The sequence below is a fragment of the Lissotriton vulgaris genome, chromosome 1_1, assembly GCF_964263255.1.
Source record: "Lissotriton vulgaris chromosome 1_1, aLisVul1.2, whole genome shotgun sequence".
Classification (NCBI taxonomy): Eukaryota; Metazoa; Chordata; class Amphibia; order Caudata; family Salamandridae; genus Lissotriton; species Lissotriton vulgaris.
The window spans coordinates 888,910,010-888,934,541 of NC_141685.1; the positions used below are offsets into that span (position 1 = coordinate 888,910,010).

Sequence of the window (24,532 nt, forward strand, 5' to 3'; positions counted from 1 at the left end):
CTCTTAAAGGTGGAATCCGAGGACCAATCCGCAGCTCGCATTAGGTCCTCCAAGCGAGCGCCCACTGAAAATGCCTTAGAGGCCATGGCTCCTCTGGCAAAGTGTGCTCCAAAAAGAGTCGTATTGATGCCTGCTTCCTGCATGATCCAACGCACCCACCGAGCAATAGTGGGGGAGGAGACAGCTTTGTGTGGCTTCCGCAGGGCAATCAACAACTGACACTCGCCCGGGGGGCGCAATTCCAAGGTCAGGTCTTCATATGCTTTGAGACATTGCACAACACACAACTTAGGAGTGTCTAGAAAAGCTGGATAGGAAATGGATCGCGACGACGTTTTTGTGCGTCGGCCCACGGTAAAAGTAACCCCATCCGGGGAAAAAATGCGTGCAGATATATCCAGCGCGCGCACATCCGATACGCGTCTACAGGAGACCAAACATAACAACATGGCTAACTTTGCCGAGAGTTCCTTTAATGACAAATAGGAATTGGCCGGCCAGGACAGGAACAGGTTGAGAACCAAATTGACGTCCCAAAGGACGGAGTACCTGGGCTCAGGGGGCAAGGCGAGGCGAATAGCCCGCAGAAGTCGACAAACAAAGGGATGTTCCCCTACCGGGTGACCATCAATGTTATCATGGCCTGCTGAAATCGCCGATCGAATCGCATTGATCGTTCTGTAGGCCAAGCCCTTGTCGGCTAGATGAGCCAGGAAATTCAGCACGGGAACGAGGCCCGCGACCAAGGGATCCAAATCCCTTCGTAGACACCAACGCATCCACTTAAGCCAAGCGGATCTGTAACGCTTCGTCGTGCTATCGGCCCATGCTTTGGAGAGCAGGTGCTCAGCCGACCTCGAAAGGCCTGGGAGCGACCAGCGTCTCCTGAGAGCCTCCATGCCACGAGGCGGAGCGAGCTCTGCGTGACGAGAGGATGCGGTTCCCGATCTGGATTCGTCAGGAGCAGAGGAAACAGGGGGAGTAGGATTGGAAAATCCCAAGAAAGTTCCAGAAGAACCGGAAACCACACTTGAGACCTCCAGAGCGGCGTAACCAACACCAACTCCGCTCCTTGGCGGCGTATTTGGGCCGCCGTCCGCATTATCATGGAGAACGGGGGGAACGCAAACGGTTTTTCCCGACTCCAGTCCTGAAGAAAGGCGTCCGTGGCTTCCGCCAGAGGGTCCGGCCTCCAACTGAAAAAACGCGGCAGCTGATGGTCGAGACGGGACGCAAACAGGTCCACCGAGAAGGGACCCCAGAGATTTAGTAACCACCGGAAGACTTCCGGATCCAGTTTCCACTGACTGGCATCCCTGAGGTGCCTGGAGTGCCAATCCGCTACTTGATTGTCTTGACCCGGGAGGTACTCCGCTGTCACCGCAATGTGGCGCGACAGGCAGTAGTCCCAGAAGTCCTTCGCCAAATCCGCCAGCGCGCGGGAACGAGGACCCCCTAGATGGTTCACATAACGAACCGCTGAAATATTGTCCATTCTCAGTAGAACACAGGCTTTGACCGAATCCTTGGTCCAACAACGGACTGCGAAGGAGCCCGCCAGGAGCTCCAAACAGCTGATATGCAACCGTTGTTCTTCTGAAGACCAGGCGCCGCCGGTGGAGAAATCCCCGCACCGGGCGCCCCAGCCCGACCTGCTGGCATCGGACTCTATGACTAGGTCCGGGGCCGATCCGAAGATCGCCCGACCATTCCACGCCTCCATGTGAGACAGCCACCAAGACATTTCCTCCTTCACTTCGTCCGTGAGAGGAACCCACTGATCGTAGCTCATCCCGCGTCGCAGATGCTGAGCCTTGAGACGCTGGAGCGCCCTGTAGTGCAGGGGCCGCGGAAAAATCGCCTGGATGGAGGACGACAGAAGCCCTACCACCTTGGCGATATGGCGCAAAGAAGTGCGATCCTTGGAGGTCGTCTGCCGAAGCAGGTGTCGTATTTTCGCGACCTTCCGAACCGGCAGGCTCAAGACCGCCTGCACCGAGTCCACCACGAAACCCAGGAAAGTAATCCTCTGAGTGGGAACCAAAACCGATTTGGAGCCGTTGATCACGAACCCCAGTTTCTGAAGAAGGTGCACGGCCTGCCGAAGCTGGCCCGCCAACACCTCCGGGCACTGCCCCATGAAGAGGATGTCGTCCAAGTACACCAACATCCGGACCCCTTGACTCCTGAGAAACTCCACCACCGGGTGGAGCACCTTCGTAAAGCACCAGGGGGCCGATGATAGACCGAACGGTAGTGCGGTGAACTCGAACACCCTGTCGTTCCATAGAAACTGTAGGAAACGACGGTGCGGCGGGTGGATGGGGACGACCAAATAGGCGTCCTTGAGATCCAGTCTCACCATCCAATCCCGAGGGAGGAGTACGTCTCGAAGGAGGTGGATTCCCTCCATCTTGAAATGTCGATAGATCAACCACCCGTTGAATTCCTTGAGATTGATCACAGGCCTCTTGCCCCCATCTGTCTTGTCCACTAAGAAGACATTGCTGAGGAAACCGTTGGGATGGCGCGTTGATAGGCGGATGGCCCCTTTGCGGAGCAGTTCCGAGACCTCTCCGTCTATCAACCGCGCGTCGGACTCTGAAAACACCATTTGACGTGGGGGTACCGCTTGTGTGGGTTGGTCGTAGAACTCTATGTGGAACCCACGTACGGTTTGCAAGACCCAAGCGTCGGCAGTGAGCAACTCCCACTCCCCGTAAAAGGTCGCCAACCTCCCTCCAATTGGAACTTGATCTAAACAAAGTACACTCACCGGAGGCATTTCCTTGTCCATAATTCTTCCTGAACCCTCTGCCACCGAAGCGTTGCCCTCTGGTGGGGTAGAAGTTATTAAAGTTTGCTGAGGTCTGGTACTGGCCTCTGCCGGAGCCTTGTCCCTTATTACTGGCTTGCTGGCCACGGCCGGTCGCGCGGCCCCTACCGCGACCGGCCCCTCCGGAGAAACGTTGATGAAACACCCGTTTGATGCTGGACTGCGCCTTGTCCAGCGACGTGAACGTGTTCACGAATTTGCCCAGCTCCCTGATAAAGGGCTCGCCGAAGAGGCCTCCCTGGGCCACTGCACCCGCCTCCGACGAGGCCAGATCCCCCAACTTCGGGTCCAATTTAATCAAAAGGGAACGCCGCCGTTCCGTAGATAGGGCGCAATTGGCGTTGCCTAGGAATACAATAACCCTTTGGGCCCAATTGGAAAGCACCTCCGGGGAAATAACGGTGCCATTAGCCTTCGCCTCCTCCGCCATGTCGAGGATCTTCGTGGCAGGCCCCACTGCATCCAGCAGCTTGTCCTGGCAGGACCGCCAGGACCGATCGATACCTTTCCGTGGGTCCTTCATAAACTTCGCCAAGAAGGTGGCCATTTTGGCGTCTAACTCGGGAGTCATGGCCACCTTACCCTCCAAAGTTGGCCGAGGGCACTCTCCACGTAGGCAACCCCTTGCTTCCTTCTCCAACGGCTTGCGCAGCCGACCTGCTACGAATTTCGCCACCGTCTCCCCCGGTGTCCAAGCCGCGGAGCGTGGGTGGACGATCTCGTCCGGATCCAACATGCCCGACTCATCCCGTGGCTGATCCTTGGCCGAGGACGACGGGAGCCAAGAACGGACCGACTCCCCATCGTCATCAGTGTCCGGCGAGTCGTATACCGGGGAAGCGGGGGCTGTCGAGACGTCCCCCGAAGCACCAGGGTCCGCCAAGGGTGCAGGGGGCACAGCCGCTGCCTTCGCCAAAAAAGCGTCCCGGAGACGCTCAAACGCGCCCCTGTCCACTCCTTGGGCCTCCGAGGGCGGGCCCTCCCTGCATGGCTTTTTCGGTGCGGGCGGCAAACCGCCAGATGCCCCCGGGAGTTCGGGCGCCGGAGGAACATGCGCGGACGCAAGCCTCGCGCATTCCTCCACAATGCGGGCGGAGAGGCGGTCCTCCATAGGCCCCACCACCTCCGTCACGCAGCGGTAAATGGAGTTATCCACCGCCTGGTAGAATTTGTCGTCCTGCAGGTAGGAATAGGGTTCTTCCTCGTACTCTCCTTCCATCCTGAAGCACAGGAGTAACTCTAAAGGCATCCAGGGGGGTGTTAATCGAGATATTCCTCGAGTATGGGCAGACCAGCGGACTGCAATCACTTTGCGGGCCAACGGACGTGGCAGGTAGGGCTGCACCGACCCCCCAGCGCGCGGACTCTCCTCGCCGGGACCGAGTCTCCGTACCCCTCAAGCGCGCCAAGCCACACACAAACAAGAAGGTACACAAATGCGCCCGAAGGGGTTTCACGCGGTCGGTGCCGCAATACAGACCCCAGCGGGGCGTCAGAAGTAGGGATTACAGACCCGGCACACCAGGTGTCAGAGGGGTACGCGAGGGCTGGCTCCTGCGCAGGCCGACTCCTCAACGCGGCTCCTGTAACTGCGGAGGCGCGCCGAAGAGCCGGCGAGAGGCGTGGCCGCCCCCTAGCGGCTTTCTTAGTCACCGCACACAAAAGGGAAAGAAAGATCGCGTAGGAACGGTAGAACGTTCCCGCGACCGGGGACTCTGAAATGGAAACACCATGGGGCGAGTCCCCAACGATCGTACATACAATACAACCAGTAAATCTCATAAAGAAAACATGAAAAGCACTTATCTGGCTGCGGGAGCAGCGAAGAAAGAGGAGGAAGAGGAAGAGAAGGCCGGTTTTATAGCGGTGATGGACAGAGTGGAAGGACTATGGACTGGCAATATATAAGAGACTCTTGGGAGTTTTGAGCTGTTAAACGTTCCGTCAAATGCTTTAGACATTAAAGCATTTTTTTGTTCACTGTTATATATATTTTCCTAAGCTGCTGTGGAGTCTTTATGTTAATAAAGCGAAGGAAGATATAGCATAATCTGAAGCCTCCGGTCCTGACATAGAATCTGCACCCACCTGGTGAAACACTCAAGAGACTTTCCAAGCGTACTCGCTTGGCGAACTGAACTGCATCTACCATGATGCCTAGGGGCGACTCTGCTGGGAGATGAAGCAGTGTGCTCCCACACCAGTTTCTTGTTTAAAGGCTCCCTCGAGCCGCTTTGAGCTGACGAGCTCGTGGAGAGGCACCTGCGCGCCTGGAGAAATACTGCGATCCAAGAATACAGCAGCCTGCTCAGCAACCCCAAATAATTTAGCCTAATCTCTGCTGATGACGGATAATAATCCAGAAACACGTGTCCAGAGATGGCCAGCACTAATCTGCACCCACCTGGTGAAACACTCAAGAGACTTTCCAAGTGTACTCGCTTGGCGAACTGAACTGCATCTACCATGATGCCTAGGGGCGACTCTGCTGGGAGGTGAAGCAGTGTGCTCCCACACCAGTTTCGTGGTTCTGAAAGCCTCCTGGTTTTGGTTAGGTCTACATCCTGGGTAATTCTGGATTCGATTTTTCGATCTTTCTTCCTGGTCTGGTATCAGGGAATCAGTCTCCGTGGTCCCACAAGGAAAACATGCGCGTCCAACCAGGAATTACTCAGGATATAGACCTGACCTAAATCCGGAGACTTTTCAGAATCACTATGTGTGATCTTTTTTCAAAAAGCCTTGTGAAAGCTCCCATCATATAGGCACTGTAAGGGGTGAAACACATGTTGGCTGCAAAATAAAATTGTATGCAACAAACTCTGTTAGAAAAAATGCAGGACAAGATTACTTGGATGCTCAAAACTATCACCCTGAGCTCAAGATTACAACCAAGGAAAACAGTTCACTCAACATAATAACATTTTCAAAGTGTCTTAAAATGTTTTACCCTGAAGGAATATAATATCTGCAAAAAATATATTTTGCTGTAAAGAAAATTTTGTGTAAAATGCAATTGTCCCAAAATCTCCTTTCCTTCAACGTGTAGGGACTGGGAGAGGGGTGGGGGGAGGAGGGGCAGATTATGCACAACCCTATCCAGAATAATGACTCCCCCTGTAAAAAACCTGACTCACCTCAAGTGCACGTTTGTAGTCTCCCAGATGGAAAGCGCAGTAGCCAATCCACAAATCGGAATCCTCATCCCCTTCTCCTGCCTGGCGCTGGAACTAGAAAACAAGAGAAATGGGGGTGTGAGAGTGTGAGTGAGAGAGTGGGAGAGATAGAGAGAGATAGAGAGAGATAGAGAGAGAGAGATAGAGAGAGAGAGAGAGAGAGAGAGAGAGAGAGAGAGAGAGAGAGAGAGAGAGAGAGAGAGAGAATGCAAAACAAACATTAAACATCTGAAAAGGGATGTGTCCGCGACAGAGAAAGGAAGCGAGCGAGTGACAATGAAAAAGAACTGAGACAGGAGAGAGTGAGAGAGAAATGTGTGTTTGACGGGGGCAGAGGGTACAGCACAAACTAGTAATTAGAGGCGTCAATAATGGGAGAAAAACATGTACTCACCTGTATTATATCAATGATGCTGCCTACAAACTAATACTAATTTAGTTATTTCTGGTGAATGAAGTGAAAGTTACACACCATACCTTCTTAAATTCTTGGTGATTCTGTCCCTTTAGTCATCAGAATCAGAAATATTCACATGGCCACATGAAGTACTTAGAAACATTAACAGTGGTGCCTTATGAGTGACAGCACCCCCTCACAGGCTTCACACCTACCATCACCCCTACCATCCAGCGAGTCTCTAGCACCTCAAATCTCTCTTCTCTACCTAGAGTGATATTATGTTATGGTCTAGATGTAGTTGAGGAAAAGGAGTGTTAAAAGTGCGTAAAGGCTGAGGGAGCCCCAAGGGATTGTACAGGAACCCTTTTGCTGAACATATATGTATAACCATAACATCAGCAGTGAATGACCAAGGGGTTCATTTCCACATTTATCCAATATCCAGGAAGCATTCAGAAGTTCTGATCCCCAAATGAAAACCTGTGTCATACACAGTCTTTATTGAGGGCAAAGTCTTCAACAATCTCAATTAGATTACCTCAATGAAACAGAGTAGGATCAGGCCTGTCAACTAAATTATACCAGAAAGCAAGTCTAGAATAAAGCTGTTGGATAAGGTCATAAAGCTTGCAGCGGGGCATCCTTTTTTGTCGGAACATCGCTGTGATGTCATTACTTAGGGACACCGCTGGCTCAGACATTGATTGTTCCAATGCTTTTCTGTTAACACAAAAAAATGTATAAAGCATCAAACGCTGCAAAATCCAGCAGCAAGAGCGGCAAACTCTGTCAGAATTGACTCATGTCCCACCATCTCTTTACACAGTTCAGATGCTGCCAGTTTGGGTGAGAACTAAGTTTTATTTATTTATTTATTTAAGCACTTTATTTGTACACTGTACTTGACAGACTAGAAAACGAAGAAAGGAGAGAATGGAACATCATGGCTCAACTAATGAATCAAATAGTGGGGCGGGCTTGGCCGGCTGCAAGATGGCTGCACTCTGAGGGGGCTCTGCCGGCCGAACTTTCCAATCCGCTACTATCCTGCTGGCATCCGTACTTCTCCCGCACTAAACAGAATTTTCGGACTCCCTGGAGCACAGAGAATCGCCTACCCAAACTCCCGCTCTCCTACCTGCCTCCCCTGCAGAGCCTGCCGTGGCCGACGCTGCACACACGCTTCGGCCTCCGGAGGGTCGTTCCTACTGCCTCCTGTGCTGCGTGGATTCAGGGCGCCTCGCTGGGACTGCTGCTTTAACCGTCTCTGGTGCGGACCGTGTGCGGGGAGTGGCGCTCCCTCTGGGTGGTCGCTGGCGGGGTTGGGGGCCGTCTGCTATGCGACCGGGTCCAGGGTGCGCCGTGGCCTAGCTTCATTCTCGCGTCTCCTCCACACCCTGTGCGAGTGCCACGGCGCCTGGGCCTGGTTGGGGGAGCAGCAGACCCCCCCATGTTCCCCCATCAGCGCTCTCCCCCCTGGGGGTGCCCTCTCCTTCTGCACTGCTCCGCTTCTGCCTTGCGGAGCCCTGCTGGGCGCCAGAATCTGCAGCCTAGAGGACGTGCGGCCACCTGTGTTTGCCCTGCAGTTAGGCCAGCCTGGTGCGTCTCTGCCATCGGCTCGGTGGCCTGTTCCTGGGGGCACAGTGGGGGAGGATTTCATCTGATCCCCAGCCTTTTGCCACCCCGGCCGCCACGGACACCTCTGGCAGGTTTCACCGGTCCCTAGTGCATAGCCCTGGAGTTGCAGATGCCCCTCCCCATAGCCTGCTGTTCTCGTTATGTTAGCCTGCCCTGCAATGCATCAGTGGCTTCTGGGCCTGGTGCGCTGACGCCTGATCTCCCTGAATACATCTGCACCTCTCCTAGGTCTTTACTGCAGGGGCACTGCTTTGTTGATTCTCCCCGAGCCTCCCGCCATGGCTTTTCTCCGCCAGCCTGGTGCTCCACGCCTGATCTACACCTCCGCGCCTCTGCCACCGTAGTGGGCCCTTCCTCCTCCTTTGCTCCCCGGTCAGCTGCACCATCTGCCCAGGCGCCTCGCAGCCCTCTGGGTCGGACCTCTGCTGTGCCCAGTCTCCATCTTCACGCTGTTTATGCCTCGATCTCGGCACATGGTTTCTTCTACCATCTGTTGGAGGCAGTTGGGCTGAAGACTGCTTCAGCTCCCATTCTCCATCCCTGGCCGCTGTCCATACCCTGGCTGCTGGGGTGGGACGCGCCTCCTGACTTGCTGCGCCTGCTCAGCTTCTGTACCCTGGCCTGGGTCTTCTCCTGGCTCTACGGCACTGGCTAATAGTAGACTCCACTCCTGGACTGCTCCTCTCCTCCCCCACGCGGTCTAACGCCCGTCTGGATGGTCCATCGCTATGGGGAAATCCGATCCAAAGCAGATGACTGTGCGGGTTCAAAAGGCGCCAACTCCGCTGGCACGATGGATACTCCCTTCCCCCGAGTCGGACGGCGATCTTAAGGCAATAATGCAGGAAGTAAAGTCGACCATCACCGGAATAGCATCCCAGCTCGATTAACTCTCAGCGCGCCTCGACTCTGTGAAGGTCCGTGTTGATTCTCATGACAACAGACACTGCTCCATGTCGAATCTAGGGTGTCTGATGCGGAGGATGCGGCCACCCAGGATAGACAGAAGTTACTTCAGATGGACAAGATCCTGGCCGTATTCAGGGAGAAAAACGAGGATTTAGAAGCCCGCCCCCGTCGGAGCAATCTTCGTATCACGGGTCTTGCAGAGTCAACCAACATTTCAAAAATGGAGGACTTCATTGAGCAACTCATCAAGAAACTCTTCGGGGGGGGCGTGGCCGAGCGCGAAGCGAGATGGCCGCTTAGTCTGCGAGCTCCGCTCGCCACGGCATAAATCCTGCTATTATCCTGCCTTCCCCTGCTTGCACAAGCTCGTGGCCGACCTGATGCGGTGTCGAAAGAATTGGAGATTGGCTGGCTGCAACTCCGGAGTTTGGACGTGTTCGGCAACCTTCCTTTTTGTCCCTTTCCGCCTAGACCGCGACTGAGTCCGCCCGCTGGCCGAGGGGCCGGAGGTCGATGCCGGCTGCTGATGTCACTCGAGGACGCGGCTCTGCAAGCCAGGACGCCCGTGGTTCGGAATTGCTGGCGGCAGCATCGGAACTGCTCAGACGGCCGTGGTTGACGAGCGAAGCCCAGGATACGGCCGCACGCACTGGAGATTCCACACCATCGGCCAGTAAGATTGTTCCTTTGTTCTCGAGGCAGCTTGTGTGGGCCGGCTGGACGGGCGGTGGGTCGCCATTTTAGATCCTGTCTAACGCTGCAAGCACTCGTGGACTTGGGGCAGACCTGTGCTTCTTTCGCGGACCCCAGTGTCATGAAGGTCGGCAATCCTGTATACGGCTGGCGGGTCTGTCCCTGGTAATATGATCTCAAGCAGCACAGTGCGACCACTGCCCGTGCCTTTTATCAGGCGCCCACAGACTGAGTGACTTGCTTGTGGCCACTGTGGAAATGGCGGATCGCTCGTAGCGGCTTAGTGTGGAGACGGTCCTTTTGGTGGCTCTCTTACTAGCTCTTTGGCCAGGTGAAACTGTGTGGGCTGCTGGCGCCGGTTGGGGAAGAAACTACACTGAGTGCGAGAGAGTTTGTGCCGGCCATGCGCGATGGAACCCACGGTTCGGGACCTTATTGTTGCCCTGGGCTCCCTCCATCTTGCATGGGTGGGGGAAGCCAGGGACCTGGGACGGAAACTGGACGCCATTCTTACCCCACCGATGGATGGTGGCTTCGACGACCCGAGAGAGAGTGCTGCTGCTAGTGGCTCCCCACTGACACCGGATGAAACTGCTATGTACCTACAGGTGGTTCCGCGGGGGGCCCTGCCTAGTGTTGAGGACGAGTCAGGATCGACCGACCGAGTGAATGCGGCATTGGGGCCTGAAACTGGAAAGCAGGCGGATTGCCTCCTTGGCACTGTTCCTTTGTCCATCCAACCCACGTTGCTTTTAGTGTGTCGCGATTTGGGAGATTGGCCCGGAACCTTGCTGCTGTGCCTACATGTCTGGAAGTGCTGTTTCCTCGGCCCCTTGATGCTGGGGTCTCCCACGGGGTTGGTTCTGCCTTGTCTGCCTGGTTACTCTGCTCGTCTGAAGTTGTACTGCATTGCTAACTATCAGTGGCCACGTATTGATGGCAGGGTCAAAATGGGCCAGGGGTGAACTCTTCTTTCTTGTTTTGAAGGACGGATGCCCGGTCAACTATTGTGATGAGTACGCTTTTCTGATCTGTGCTACGACGCCACTATTGCTTGTTGATTTGTTGGTCTATTTGTGATCGAAACTGAGCTACTGGGTGTGAGTGGGGGGAGGGCAGGGGTTTGGTATTAGTGACTTTCCCCTGTTTCTTCCCTTTCATTGGGACACTTTTGGGGTGACGGGCATGTTAGTTGGGGGGTGGGCCATAGCCTCTTCGACGTGCAGGGTGGGGGGTTGAGGGATGGGGCTTCTGGGTTTATTTATTCTTTACTCTATGGCCTTCTCTTGCCTACGTCTCTCTCTCTAAATTTCGGGTATTCGTTTTGAGGGCGACAGGCACGCTGCCAGGGGGGGGTAGGCCGTAGCCTCTGCAGGGGTGCAGGGTGGGGGGTTGGGGTTCTTGTTTTGTTTTCCCTTAGTTACTATGGGCCTTTTTCTTCTTCTTCTTTCTCTTGTGTTTTCTTTTCTTTCTCTTTCTTTTCTCTCATTTCCTTTGGATCGATATGCTGGGTTAGTTGGGTGCCTCTCGCTGTTCTCCGCTTCTTGCGGCCCTGTGGGAGGTATCAGGGTTGTTTTACGAACCTGGGATGGGCGATGACTGGTGTTTTGCTTGCATGGTTTACGCTTCACCCGTTGATAGTCTTTAGCCCCGGTACTCTGAAAATGCTTGCTGCTCAACTGCTCTGATGTACGCATTGCCCACTCGGTACTCCCTGCTAGACTGTGCGGCATTTGATCCTTCATATTCTATAAACTTTAAAAATGAACCTTAATTCCTCCGGACTCTCAGTGGTTGCTCTGGTTATAGTGTAACTTGACATGCTTGCTATTTTTATCGGTGTGCTACTGAGTACCCGTAAATTTGCTAATGTGCTCCATATCGTAGCCGAGCCCGGCCAGGTGGTTGTAGGCCCGTAACTGTTTGCTGATACTGCACAATAAAGGTTTAAAAAAAAAAAAAAAAAAGAAACTCTTCGGGACGTCTTATCTCAGTTCTTCGTTGTGGAACGTGCCCACCGCTCCCTGGGCCCCCGCCATGGTATGCCACCCCGGCCCATCGTGGCGAAAATCCTGAAGTTTCGGGACCGTGATGCCGTCCTTCGAGCTGCACATGACAAGGGCACTATTAAGCACCAGGGCAATGCCCTCTCCTTCTATTCGGACTACACCCTCCCCGTACAAGCTGCCATGAGGGAGTTCCTGCCAGCCAAATGCATCCTCCAGAAACATGGTCTCACTTACACCCTGGCCTCCCCGGCAAAGTTGAGGAACCAACAGGGCTCCAAGACACTTGTATTTCCTGACCCGAGGGAGGCCCTGGCGTTCGCTAAGACGCTGGAGAAGGAGGCCCGCTCCTCCCCTCCCAAGTCTCCACTTGAGAGCGCTGACCGGTTGAGCGACAACGATTGACTGTGCGGACAATTGTTCTATGTTTAATATGCTGCCTGTTTTGGATGCCGCCTAACCTAAGCTTGCCCACCCTGCTTCCTTGCAGGGGTATTCACCGAGTCCTGCCATATCCCCACCGGAATGATTCCCACTGTTCTTGCTGTGTTATCCCTTCCTAGTTGTGGGTTCCTGGAGTGGGGTGGGTTGTCGTCTCAGCCTAATTAGGAGGTTGGAGTGGGTGCAGGGTTGTTGGGGTTTCCTTTCTTTGGGTCAGGGGGATGGATCTGGGTTTTGTGGGTGGTTGGGTTGTGGGCTCATTATTTGCCTGTGGGTTTGTTTTGCTGTTTTTTGCTGCCTTACTGTTTGGTACTGTTCCTTCATGTCACTCATGACACTGCACTGTGCTTGGCCTTTTCTGCTGATTGTAGCCTCCAGGAAGCATTGCTTTATGTTGGCGCTGGTCTCCCAGCCTTACAGATGGAACACTTGTTGCCTTTGCGGGATGTAGCTGAATAGGGCACCTGTCCACCCCTCAACGTGTCCTGCCTTTAAGCTCTAGCTCCACCGCCTTGGGGGCTACACAATCCTCTTCAGGGGTCTTCCTGAATGCATTCTCATTCGTGTCGATATCTCCGACTCGCGGTGCTCCTCTCCTGCGCTGCGCCTTGCCACACTTTCCATATCTCCCTTATGTCTGACATGACTTGCTGGACTTGGAATGTCTGTGGCCTAAACGATCACCGCAAGGCACAGCTAATACACTCACATCTGCAGAGGCATTGGGTCGACATTTGTATGCTGCAGGAGATGCACCTCCTACCCTCCCCCTTTTCCATCTCCAGGCGCACTAGTGGGGCGAAACTCAATCTTCCACTTACTCCTCCTACGCTAGGGGAGTCTCTATTCTAATACGTCGTGGTCTTCCCTGACATACTCACCGACTTTGAAGGCAGGTATGTCATAATGCATGGTTCTCTGCTGGCCCATACTATTACACTTGCCACGGTCTATGGTCCTAACACTGATGACACGTTTTTTTTTAATCACGTCTGACACCTCATCTGCTCCTGCGGTCGTCTGGGGCGAGGATTTCAATGTTGCTTTATCTGCCGAGCTCGACAGGTCTGGTCTCCAGACGTTCCACCCTCGTGCCACTGCGGCCCTCTCCTCTATTATACTCGAGAACTCCCTCTATGACCCATGGCGCCATCTCCGGCCCAAAAGCCGGGAGGGCACCTGTGTGTCCGGCGCGAGTGGTTGCTGGTCGCGCACCTATTACTGGCTTACCTCTCCGGACGTCCTGCTCTGGCTTAATGATGCAACACATATGGCACGCACTTTTTCAGACCACTCGCCGGTCCAGATCCGACTCCGCCTTCCCCAATCTCCAAAGCGTGCCTTCTCCTGGCGTCTTCCACCAAATGCCTTACGGGACTCAGTATTTTGCGCAGAAATCCAATCTGTTATAGTTAATTATTTCGAACTTAATATGGGTTCCGTAGACTCGGCGTCCGTCCTGTGGGAGGGTTTTAGGCGGTTAATCGGGTGGGGAGTGTATATCTGATGTGCTCCGATCTCTCTGTTCCACTCTTGCTGAGCTTGAAAAGGAGACCCGGGAGTTGGATGCCGCCCAGGCTGCATCGCCAGTCCTGACAACTTAACTCGTATATGCCAAAAACATACCAAGTTCACTGAAGCAGCAGATCGTGAGCTTTCCTTTGTAGGGCGCAAGAGCCGAGCGCGTAGTTTCGGTGAGGGTGATCGCCCGGCTAATCTTCGTCCACCCCGCGCCACCTCCTATGTAACAGCCCTTGAGGATGGGGACCCTTCTAGAACTACTGCCCCGGAGGAGATCGGTTCCAATTTCTTGGACTTCTACACGCAGCTATACTCGGCAGGTGTCCCCCTTCGCGCGAGGCCTTTGATGAATACTTTGACTCCATTGCGCTGGTCTGGCTGGAGGACTACCGCCGGGAATTATTTGACACACTCTTCACTAGAGAAGAAATCCTCGCGGCCATTAGCACTTTACCCGGGGACAAAGCCCCGGGGCTTGATGGTCTCCCGGCCTCATTTCATAAAATGTATGCTGGCCTCTTGGAGCTGCACTTGGCGGCCATGTACAATGAGTCTTGTGTTAATGGTCTTTTTCCGCAGTCTCGACAGGAAGCCCTGATCACCTTGCTCCTTAAACCCGACAAACCCTCTGATTGTCGTGATTCCTATCGCCCCCTCTCACTTATTAATACTAATAACAAAATCTTTGCCAAACTTATCGCCTCTCGCCTTCTGCTCCTTATGCCAGTCATCGCTCTCCCAGATCAATCCGGTTTTATTCCCGGGAGGGCAACTTCCCATAACCTTTGCACTATTTTTTCCGTCCTCCATCAAATCAATCCTAACCTCCCTACCGTGGCTGCCCTGCTTGACCCAACTAAAGCGTTCGATACCATCGAGTGGCCCTTTCTATTTTATCTTTTACCCCGTATGGGCATCAGTGAAATTTTCACACGTAAAATCAGGCTCCTCTACGCCTGTAGCAACAGGGTAATTTTAGTCTATTTTTAGACTGGTGGTGACTATAATTTACTACCATTTCAGTCCTAGTTGCATTTGCGTTCATTTGTAGGGCTTAACTATGTGCTTTGATAGGGTTTAGTGCCTTTTTCCATTTTTTCGGGCCTACAGGCCCGAAAGCTAGAGAGAAGCCATTTTGTATCTCTGCCTCGGCTGTCCGAGGCGCTTGCAGGGTAAAGGTAATGTTTATAATTCATCCTGTTGTTCGCTAGAGAGGAACCGGTCAAGACTGGCTCTTATCGAAGGAATGTGTTTGTCTCCCCGGCTCTAGACGCAATACGCAGGTGGCCACTGCGGAAGGCGAAGGGAGCCGGGGACTGGTACAGGAATTCGGTGGGAGTTGGCCTAATGCCGGAATTTTCCATAGAGAAAGTGAGCTCTATATTATCAAGGAGTGAGTAGAGTAGAGAGAGAGAGAAACGTGTGGAGGAGACCGAAGAAGTTGGTCTAAAGGCTGGTGCATAGAGATTGATACCATCAGCTAATCGAAATCTTGAAGTAAGGAAGGAGAGTGATTGAAAGTCCTGTAGTGACATCATACAGGAGTGGCAGAGACCGAGACCAGAAGAGGGTTCGAGTATTCTGGAACCATGGCAGCGTACACGAGGCATAGCGGTGCAGACGTGTATTCGTGAGCCATAGAGGGAGAGCAGAGTCCCAAGTTCATAAAAGAGAACCAGAGAGAGAGGGATCAGCAACGCTGCTGAGATGGAAATACACACGTCTAAGGTGAGGCGTTCTGAGCTTAGTGTAGAATACATTTAACTACCCACTTTTATTCCCCTTTTTAGGTCATAGGTATCGATTGATTTAGTCTATTTGTCTTTCGCTCATTCTGTCATGTTTGATTGTAGAATAAAGATTTAATGACCAATATCTTTGAATGTTGTTTTCATGAATGAGATTAACCTTTCCTTTTAACCAGGTGATGATATACAGAAGGATGGGATATGCCCTTCTGCAAAGGTAACTGATGATTGGGGGAGAGTGTGGACTTCATTTGGGAAATAACTCTTAAAGGTGAACCCTTATTAGTTATCCCACGTTAGTGTAGATCGTCGGGCGACGTTAAAGACATCGTCGGGTGACGTTAAAGACATCATCGGGTGACGCTAAAGACATCGTCGGGTGACGTTACAGACATCGTCGGGTGACGTTACAGACATCGTCGGGTGACGTTAAAGACATCATCGGGTGACGTTAAATACATCGTCGGGTGACGTTAAATAAACAGTCTTACGGGACTATAAAGATAGATGTATAGTGAGGTAAATATAGGATAAGATATGGAATCCATTAGGTGTTAGTGGAATGTTTGATTATAGAGGCACGTAAATAGCTTCTTTTCACTTTCTCAGGTGAGTATTCTAGATGTCTTGTAAATAGTGGCCTGAGAAGAGTGTCGTTACGTGACGACTGGGTTAGCCACGGATGGTGAGCTGCCTGTTCTGAGAATCCGGTTGTTACACTTGGCGTCACGAACCGTTTTCGATTGAAGGGTGCGGGTATTCCTTCGTGATTCTGTATGAGGATCCGGTGGTTCTCGCCGTGAATGGTTTTGTATATATGTTTTGTTGTTTACATATATCTTGTTTGTTGTTGTGTGTTTCTTGAGATTGCATGATGTTTTTGAAAAGATCGAAATCGACCTTTCAATTGTCTTTGGAAATTCCGGGTTGGGAGTCAACTGCTTATGAAGCGCTCGCTCATGATGGGCTAATTCTACTGGTTTGAGTGAGAACTGGAATTCATGTTTGGAGGATGCTGAGCCGGCTAAAGTGGTTGCGTGCTTGCAGAAATTTCCGGTGGCGAAAGGCGAAGAGCTTCCCATATTGGGACGTAGAGGTTGGATTTTATTGAATGCGTACAGGATTGTACATGAGAAATGTTCTCGATTACAGCGTGAGAATAAATCCTTTGAAGAACAGGATGTTCAGATTCAAAAAGATGTTACTCTTTTACGATGTCCGAATAAATTGCTTGCTGACAAGTTAGAAACGTATCAGGCAGTGGCCGAAAGGGCTGCTGTAGGCATCGCGAAATACAAGTATCGACACAGACGTGGTAGAGTTAACACCAGGAAAGTGCGTATGGTTGTTGCGAAGGCAGGGCTCGATTGGAACCCTGACGAATGGGATGGTGATATTTGGAATTCTTCCGATTCATTTTCTTCGGCTGAAGAGAATGCTGCACGTGCGCCGTCTCGCACTAGACGTCATTGTACTTCTGCAGACCGTACTGAAATTTCTGCTCAACCGATTTACCGACGTAAGTTGCAGGGCAACCCTAACGCTCCCCAAGGAATTCCTCTTGACAGCTTAGAGGATTATACTCAACAAGAATTGAATGACATTTTGGACAGGTTCTGGCAGAAATCGGGTGAATCTTTACTTACTTGGATGGTCCGCCTTTTTGATTTAGGTGCTTCTGGTATCTCGTTGGATAAAGGCGATGCGGTTAAATTTAGTACTTTGAGTTCTGATCCTACGGTTCAGGAATCTTTTCGTAATTACAATAGTGATGATCAGACTAATTTGTTGCAGTTAGCTGTACAAGGTTGTAATCACAAATGCCCTACTGAATCTGATTGGCCTGTTATTGAGAAGCCGTAGTATACTTTGAGAGATGCTTCTCAGCAATTGAAGGAGGAGGTTATGAAAACCGCTATCTTTTTAGGTACAGCGAACAGGTTGATGGATGGTTTGCTTAATACATCTGTCAGAAACAGAATTATTTCTTCTTCCCCTCCTGCGTATAAACAGGTGATGATGACTCTATTGATTAATCAGACTGGTAACACTTTGGCTGAAGTGATTGAAGCTGTGCGTGAACTTGGTGAATTGGGTGACTGGATTAAACCTGAGCGACAGTCTCGACCGGACAGTCGCACTAATGATTTCAAATTTTCTAGACGTGATATATTTCAAGCTCTTATGAAGGACGGTGTGAAAGCTGATGACATTCATGATTTACCGAACAATATTCTATGGGCTATGTTTCGCAGGCGTGGCCTGGACAGGAAGGAAGGAGCTAGAAAGGTCCGTAAACAAGACTTTGACGTTAGCCGTTCTGATGGTAGTGGTGATGATACTTTACCTCCTCAAGAGAGAGGCAGGGATAGGGGGAGAGAGAGAGAGTGGAGCAGGACACGAGATGACTCGTCCCATTCTAGAGGGGAGAGGGATGACAGAGATAGAAACGAGAGAAAAGATCAGTCTTCATGTAGGTATGAGAGAGAGAGAGACCGATCCCCAGAGGTGAGGTTGAGAGACAAAAGATCACGATCCCTTGAACGGAGATCACAATATTTTTCAAATGACAAAAACCCTTTACTTGAAGAGAAAGGGTATGAATGAGAGGTGACATTACCCAAACGATATGAGAGTCTTTACCCTGATTTGTCTTGGGCGACAGAACACACTAAACGAGACTAGGAAGTAGGTCAAGCTCCAGTTCAAAATTGGGCTCATAGAGACTACAGGCCTTATGTAGACATTGAGATTTATTGGAGACAACGAAATATACATAGGGCCCGAGCATTAGTGGATACTGGAGCGGATGCCACTCTAATTTCCGGAAATCCCAAAAAGTTTAAAGGACAGGGTTACACAATTACTGGATTAGGTGGTAAAGAAACCCCCACAGTACATACTAAACTTGAAATGAGAATAGGTAGGAACCCCCGAAAAGAGTATCATGTATTCGTGGTACCCCTTGATGAATATATAATTGGTATTGACATTTTGAAAGGTATGACATTGCATTTAGATGACGGATGTTACAAATTTGGACATACGCATTATATATCAACAAAACCAGTGAGAGTCGGACTCTCAAAAATGCCTCCGATTAAAATTTCCCAAGCCACGAAGGTGGTTTCAATGAAACAATATCTTATTCCCAGTGGGCACGATGAAATCAGTGCTACCATTCAAGATCTGATGGACGCAGGAGTGGTAATTCTTATTACTTCGGCATGGAACAATCCTGTTTGGCCGGTGCGCAAAAGTGATAATTCTTGGCACATGACTGTTGATTATCGAGAATTAAACAAACATACTCCTTCTTTGGCTGTCGCAGTCCCTGATGTTATTACTTTAATTGAAAGAATTCAGAAACATTCAGGCACATGGTATGCATCCATTGACATTGCTAATGCCTTCTTTTCCATTCCAATTGCTCCCGAATGTCAAGAACAATTCGGTTTTACATGGAATGGCCGTCAAATGACGTTTAGAAGTCTTCCCCAGGGCTATGTACACAGTCCGACAATTTGTCACTAAATAGTAGCAGAGCATTTAGATGAGGTGACAGTAGATCCAAAAATGCAGGTGTGTCATTACATTGATGATATACTAATCCAAGGCGAGACACAAGATCAGGTGCGAATACAGTTGGAACAAATTGTTGCACATTTACAAAGCAAAGGCTGGGAAATTAATCCTGATAAATTGCAGGGTCCAGCACAACATGTAAAATTCTTAGGTATTCATTGGCATGAGGGGAATCGTGAAGTAATTGCACAAGTAAAACAGAAAATTGCAGAATTTGCAGTCCCTAAAAACAGAAAAGAAGCCCAAAGATTCATTGGTTTATTTGGCTTTTGGTGCCAACATATTCCACATTTGAGTCAGATTCTGGCCCCTTTGTACAAAGTCACACATAAAAAGAATGTGTTTGAATGGAACAGAGCACAACAAGATGCGTTTGATTTGGCGAAAGAAGCGATTTAGCATGCTTTGGATTGGTGGCCAGTGCGTGATGGTGATGTGGATTTGAATGTATCTGTACAAGATACATATGCAAATTGGAGTCTATGGCAAAAGCAAGGTAAAACTAGAGTGCCTCTTGGTTTTTGGACTAAAAAGTTACCTGACGCTGGTGAGCGTTATACACCTTTTGAGAAACAGTTGCTTGCATGCTATTGGGCTCTGGTGGATACCGAGCAATTGACATTAGGACATGACGTGATTTTGAGACCAGAAATTCCAATAATGCAGTGGGTTTTGAGTTCGCCAAAAACTCATAGAATTGGCCATGCTCAGGAGGTAAGTATCATAACATGGAAGTGGTACATACAAGACCGGGCTCGTGTGGGCCCAAAAGGAGTTGCGATGTTGCATGAGAAAGTGGCGCAGGCGCCGATGGAAAAGAAAAAGAAAGAGTTCTTCGTACCTATAGTACAGGAATCTCCTGTTAAGTGGGGTATGCCGTTCGATGATCTGTCCGTGGAGGATAGAAAACACATATGGTTTACGGATGGTTCAGCCAGGTACATAGGAGAAAAGAGACATTGGAAAGCAGTCTCGTATAATCCCACAACGCAGAAATTGTTGAGCACTACTGGTGAAGGGCAAAGTAGCCAATTTGCAGAATTATATGCTGTATACCAAGTTCTAAAACAAGAATTGCCAGGAACATGTCATATTTTTACTGATTCATGGTCAACTGCAAATGGGTTAGTAGTCTGGTTACCTACATGGCTGTCCCACAATTGGATGGTTCACAACAAAACTATTTTGGGTAAGGAACTGTGGCAAGAGATTTGTGAGTTACTTCCTCAGAGTAATGTAACTTTGTTTCATGTTGATGCTCATATGCCTATTAATTCACTTGACAAGTTATTTAATAACATTGCAGATGAGAAATCTAAAATTTCTGAGGCAGTGGTGGACCGACAAAATTCTGATTTGGCGGGATTGGCGAAATAGGCCCACCAAAAAGCAGGACATTTTGGAGAGAAAATTACCAGCAGGTGGGCTACTGATAGAGGCATTCATATTTCCCTTGATTTGATTAAAACGCCAATACGTTAATGTCCTATATGCCAACATTCCCGACAAAGAGAAGTCCCTAGAATAGTGAAAGGCCAGCTACATCGAGGTAAATCCCCCGCACAAATTTGGCAGATTGATTATATCGGTCCTTTACTTATCAGCAAAAATTGCCAATATGTCTGTACTGTTGTTGATACTTATAGTGGTTTTCTAATCGCTTTTCCATGCAAGAGAGCAACCGAAGTAAATACAATGAAAACATTGGATTTGATTACATTATATTATGGTACTCCACTTCAGGTGCAGTCTGACAATGCCTCCCATTTCAAAGGACGCCTAGTACAAGATTATTGTGCAGAAAACAATATTGATTGGGTATTTCACATTCCCTATTACCCACAGGCCGCAGGTCTGATTGAAAGAATGAATGGCTGTTTAAAGACCAGCTACGTAAACTGTCAAACGGTACCTTAAAGAACTGGAGAGATCATTTATCAGATGCTTTAATGATTTTGAATAACAGACCGTATTTGTATGCAAATTCTCCTTTAATGCGTTTATTTCCTCCTCACATTGATGTTCAACCGAATTCAGTTAAAAGCACAATTTCTTATTGGGAAATCACTCCCGGAGCTTTGGCTCCACATAGAGCTACGTTAGACAAAAAGAGAGTTTTCCCTAACAAACCCAGAAAGGACTGGGAAATATTACAACAAAAAAAGGGGGTGGTTCCTTTCTGTGGTGCCTAAATGAAAGCGTAATATACTTTGTGGAATAAGACCCCAAAAACTTTTCTGTCCTCAATTGTATATATACTAAAGTATCCCAAAATTATATTAAAAAGGCATAATCTTCATTAAAATCAAATTTATTAAAAGAAACAAACTTGGTCAAATAGCATGGTATAGGCAAAAGTTTTGCATATAAACAATATTCACAAGCACATTACAATATGATTCAACACAATTACACGTAAAAATAGTTAAAAGTAGCCAATATTGTCGACGCGTTTCGGTGTTTTAGATCGATGGCACACCTTCCTCAGGACTACAATAAAATTCTTCAATCTAAAAAGTATATGGACAATAGATTAGTATACATTCAGTGAGGGATTTAAATTTCATTACAGAAAGTTTTTATAAATCTAATGGTGTCTAGATTGCATTTAACAAATTCCTTACATATTTCGCAGTAATCAATTTGCGTTGCCAGTCTTAATCCTGGGGATAGAGTAACCTTATCCACTATTGCGGTTCTTTATGTTTCCTTGAGAGACCTGTGTACACATAATAACATTCGGTATACGTTTTGTTTATAAATTATATATGGCCACCCAACTACTACTGAGCTGCTAGCAGGGCATAAAGGTCTCATGCTTACTTTGTAATTATAATGGTTCTGCATATAGGTCAGGAGACTCAGATTGTTGTCAGCTCGGTGGGTTTAGAGGCGTCTTTCCACTCCCCGCCCTTGCTTTAGCGTAGTTGAAAAGGAGTGCTTCTTTTTTTAAAATTGAAGACAGTTCTTTTATCTGAATAAACAATAGATGTTGTATACAGGTATTAGAAATCATTGTATTCCACTAGGGCAAGATTAAAAACTCTTAAATATTTACAGTGCAGGGGAGCTCAAAAGGAGAAATCCTTTTATAGCAAAACATAGCTTTTTGGTGGAGACCAGGTATAGATTTGGTCAATGGGACAGACATACGTAGTTACTTGAGAGTGCATTAGGGTAGGGACTCAGGATGTTAAGTGAGCCCATGTAGGGCTTTACCGGGTTGATCTTGCTATCACAATGTGGACAAACGTCTATTAGTTACCCATAGCGAGAGCCCGCCCAGTCGTCCCGTATGTCTTACCTCCGGTATCGGAGCTGCGTGCCGCCTGCCTGGTCACCCGATCTCCAGCGTCAGTTAGTGAGCTGGAGCAACGCGGGTCTTTTTATATGTTGGGGGAGTGTTGTTTAATCACTTAATTCTCTCCACCTGCGCCGGGATTGCTTGGATCTGCAGAAACTACGGCCGCCATTTTAGTAGTTTTTTTGTAGACCCGTCGCGCATAATAGTGCATACAGATGAAGACGGACCACACACTTATGGTGGTGTAGCTTCAATATCAAAAGAAAAAAGCCACACATTACTTTGAGATAAGGGCTTGTTTTTATAAAATTATAGCGAAGACAAGTATGTTGCAACCGAACACTAAATAATGTTATTTTTGTTATCGAGAGATATTATCGTTTTTCGACCGATCGGTTGTGGCGCCATATTGGTAGTTTTTTACATCTCTACATCGCTTCAGTCTAACTAGAACATTGTATAAGGGGCTTCTACAAATAAATGTGCAAAACCCTTCTCTTCAGTCATTCCATGGTGCCTGCCACGAATTCATATGAAGATGAGTCGTACCACTGATGATTTCAATACATAATATTTTTTTCTCTCTCTATACATACAGTAATACATAAGGAGCGCTCATGTCGTGGAACTCAGAGCATAAAGAGAATTATAAATGTAATTATGAAGGGACAGCTTGTATGGGCCAATTAAAAGTATAAAGCACATTTTTTACTTAGGGAGTTATGTCACTAAGAGAATGCTCAGGGTTATCACAACAGAGCGTCCTTTTACATTATCATGTAATCATATGACCACAGTGGAATTCATTTTTTCTGTATTAGTCACTATTGAATTTGTAGAGTACGGCAGTGGTCAAATTTTAGGCTTAGCACTGGCCCTCTAGCATATACTAGACCAGCTCCTGAGGCGGAAGCCGGGAGCCTTGCTGCTATTTTTTAAAACTGTATAAATTGTTTGTGACACCCTTTTTAAATCACCTCCACGTTGCTCTGTGCACTTCCCCTGCTATCTGGAAACGCAGTGTGATGCCGCGCAGCCGACTAAACGCTGCTGCGGGGAAATTAGTTCATTAAATTACGAGGACAGTGGGACACGCCCACCGCCCTGAGGCCACGCCCCCTGCAGGTATTTATACCGCGCCAAAACAACTAGCGTGTCAGAACTAGACCAGCTCCTGAGGCGGAAGGCGGAAGCCGGGAGCCTTGCTGCTATTTTTTAAAACTGTATAAATTGTTTGTGACACCCTTTTTAAATCACCTCCACGTTGCTCTGTGCACTTCCCCTGCTATCTGGAAACGCAGTGTGACGCCGCGCAGCCGACTAAACGCTGCTGCGGGGAAATTAGTTCATTAAATTACGAGGACAGTGGGACACGCCCACCGCCCTGAGGCCACGCCCCCTCACCGCTACCTGATAAAATGTGCCAAGGTCGGACGCGCAGCGGGCGCGTCGTATGCGCGCCGAAGGCGTGCCAAAGGCAAGCCCGTCTGCGCCCGTCCGCGTCCGACCGGGGCCAGGGGCGATACCCCCTGCAAGTTCAACCCAACGCCTGCAACACCCATTCACTATTCTCGTAGTGAACTGCTAACTTTTCAGAAAGATAACAGAGGTGCTGTAAGCCACCAATGTACCCGCCTGACACCAGGCTCCACCCATGGACCCATCTCATGCATGGCCTGTCACTGGTCCAGTATGGCTCCAGCCCATTTCAATAGTCATTCACCCCTTATGAATAATAACCTTGTATTAAACTGTTTATATTTCAACGCCAGATCTTTACCGGGACATGCTCTAGATATCTGGGAGCTATTAACGTCCAAGTCACCGGACCTGGTTTTTGTAACAGAAACATGGTTATCGGAGTCCAACGCTCCAGATCTGGCGATTGCCATTCCCCCTAACTACAAAATCATCTCCAAAGACAGAACCGGGAAAAAGAGAGGTGGAGGGGTTGCTGTTATATTCAGAGAGCACTTAACCTGCTTGACCGAAACAACAACCGCCCAACCTGAACACGAAATTTTACCGTTCAAAATTCTCCTGGACGGCTTTACCATGCTAGCAGGCGCAGTGGTTTACAACCCCCCAGGACATCAGACAAACATCGGTGCAAACCTATTAAAGCAACTCCTGCCAATATGTTTAAAACACAGAAACTACATGATAGTCGGTGATTTTAACATTCATTTCGAAAAAACAGATGCCCCAGGATCTTCTCAACTCAAATCAGATATAGAAATTCTTCAACTTAAACAGTGGATTGTGGGCCCCACGC

The 24,532-nt window shown here is 49.3% G+C and overlaps 1 protein-coding gene across 2 annotated transcripts in view; it reads right to left on the reverse strand.

Annotated features, from left to right (window-relative positions):
• Positions 1 to 24,532, reverse strand: part of IFT56 (intraflagellar transport 56) — a 331,504-nt gene that overhangs the window by 245,693 nt on the left and 61,279 nt on the right. For both annotated transcript variants that reach the window (XM_086958844.1, XM_086958852.1), the window contains exon 3: positions 5,974 to 6,066. In XM_086958844.1, the coding sequence (XP_086814970.1) occupies positions 5,974 to 6,066 (93 nt within the window). The remainder of the gene's footprint in view (positions 1 to 5,973; positions 6,067 to 24,532) is intronic.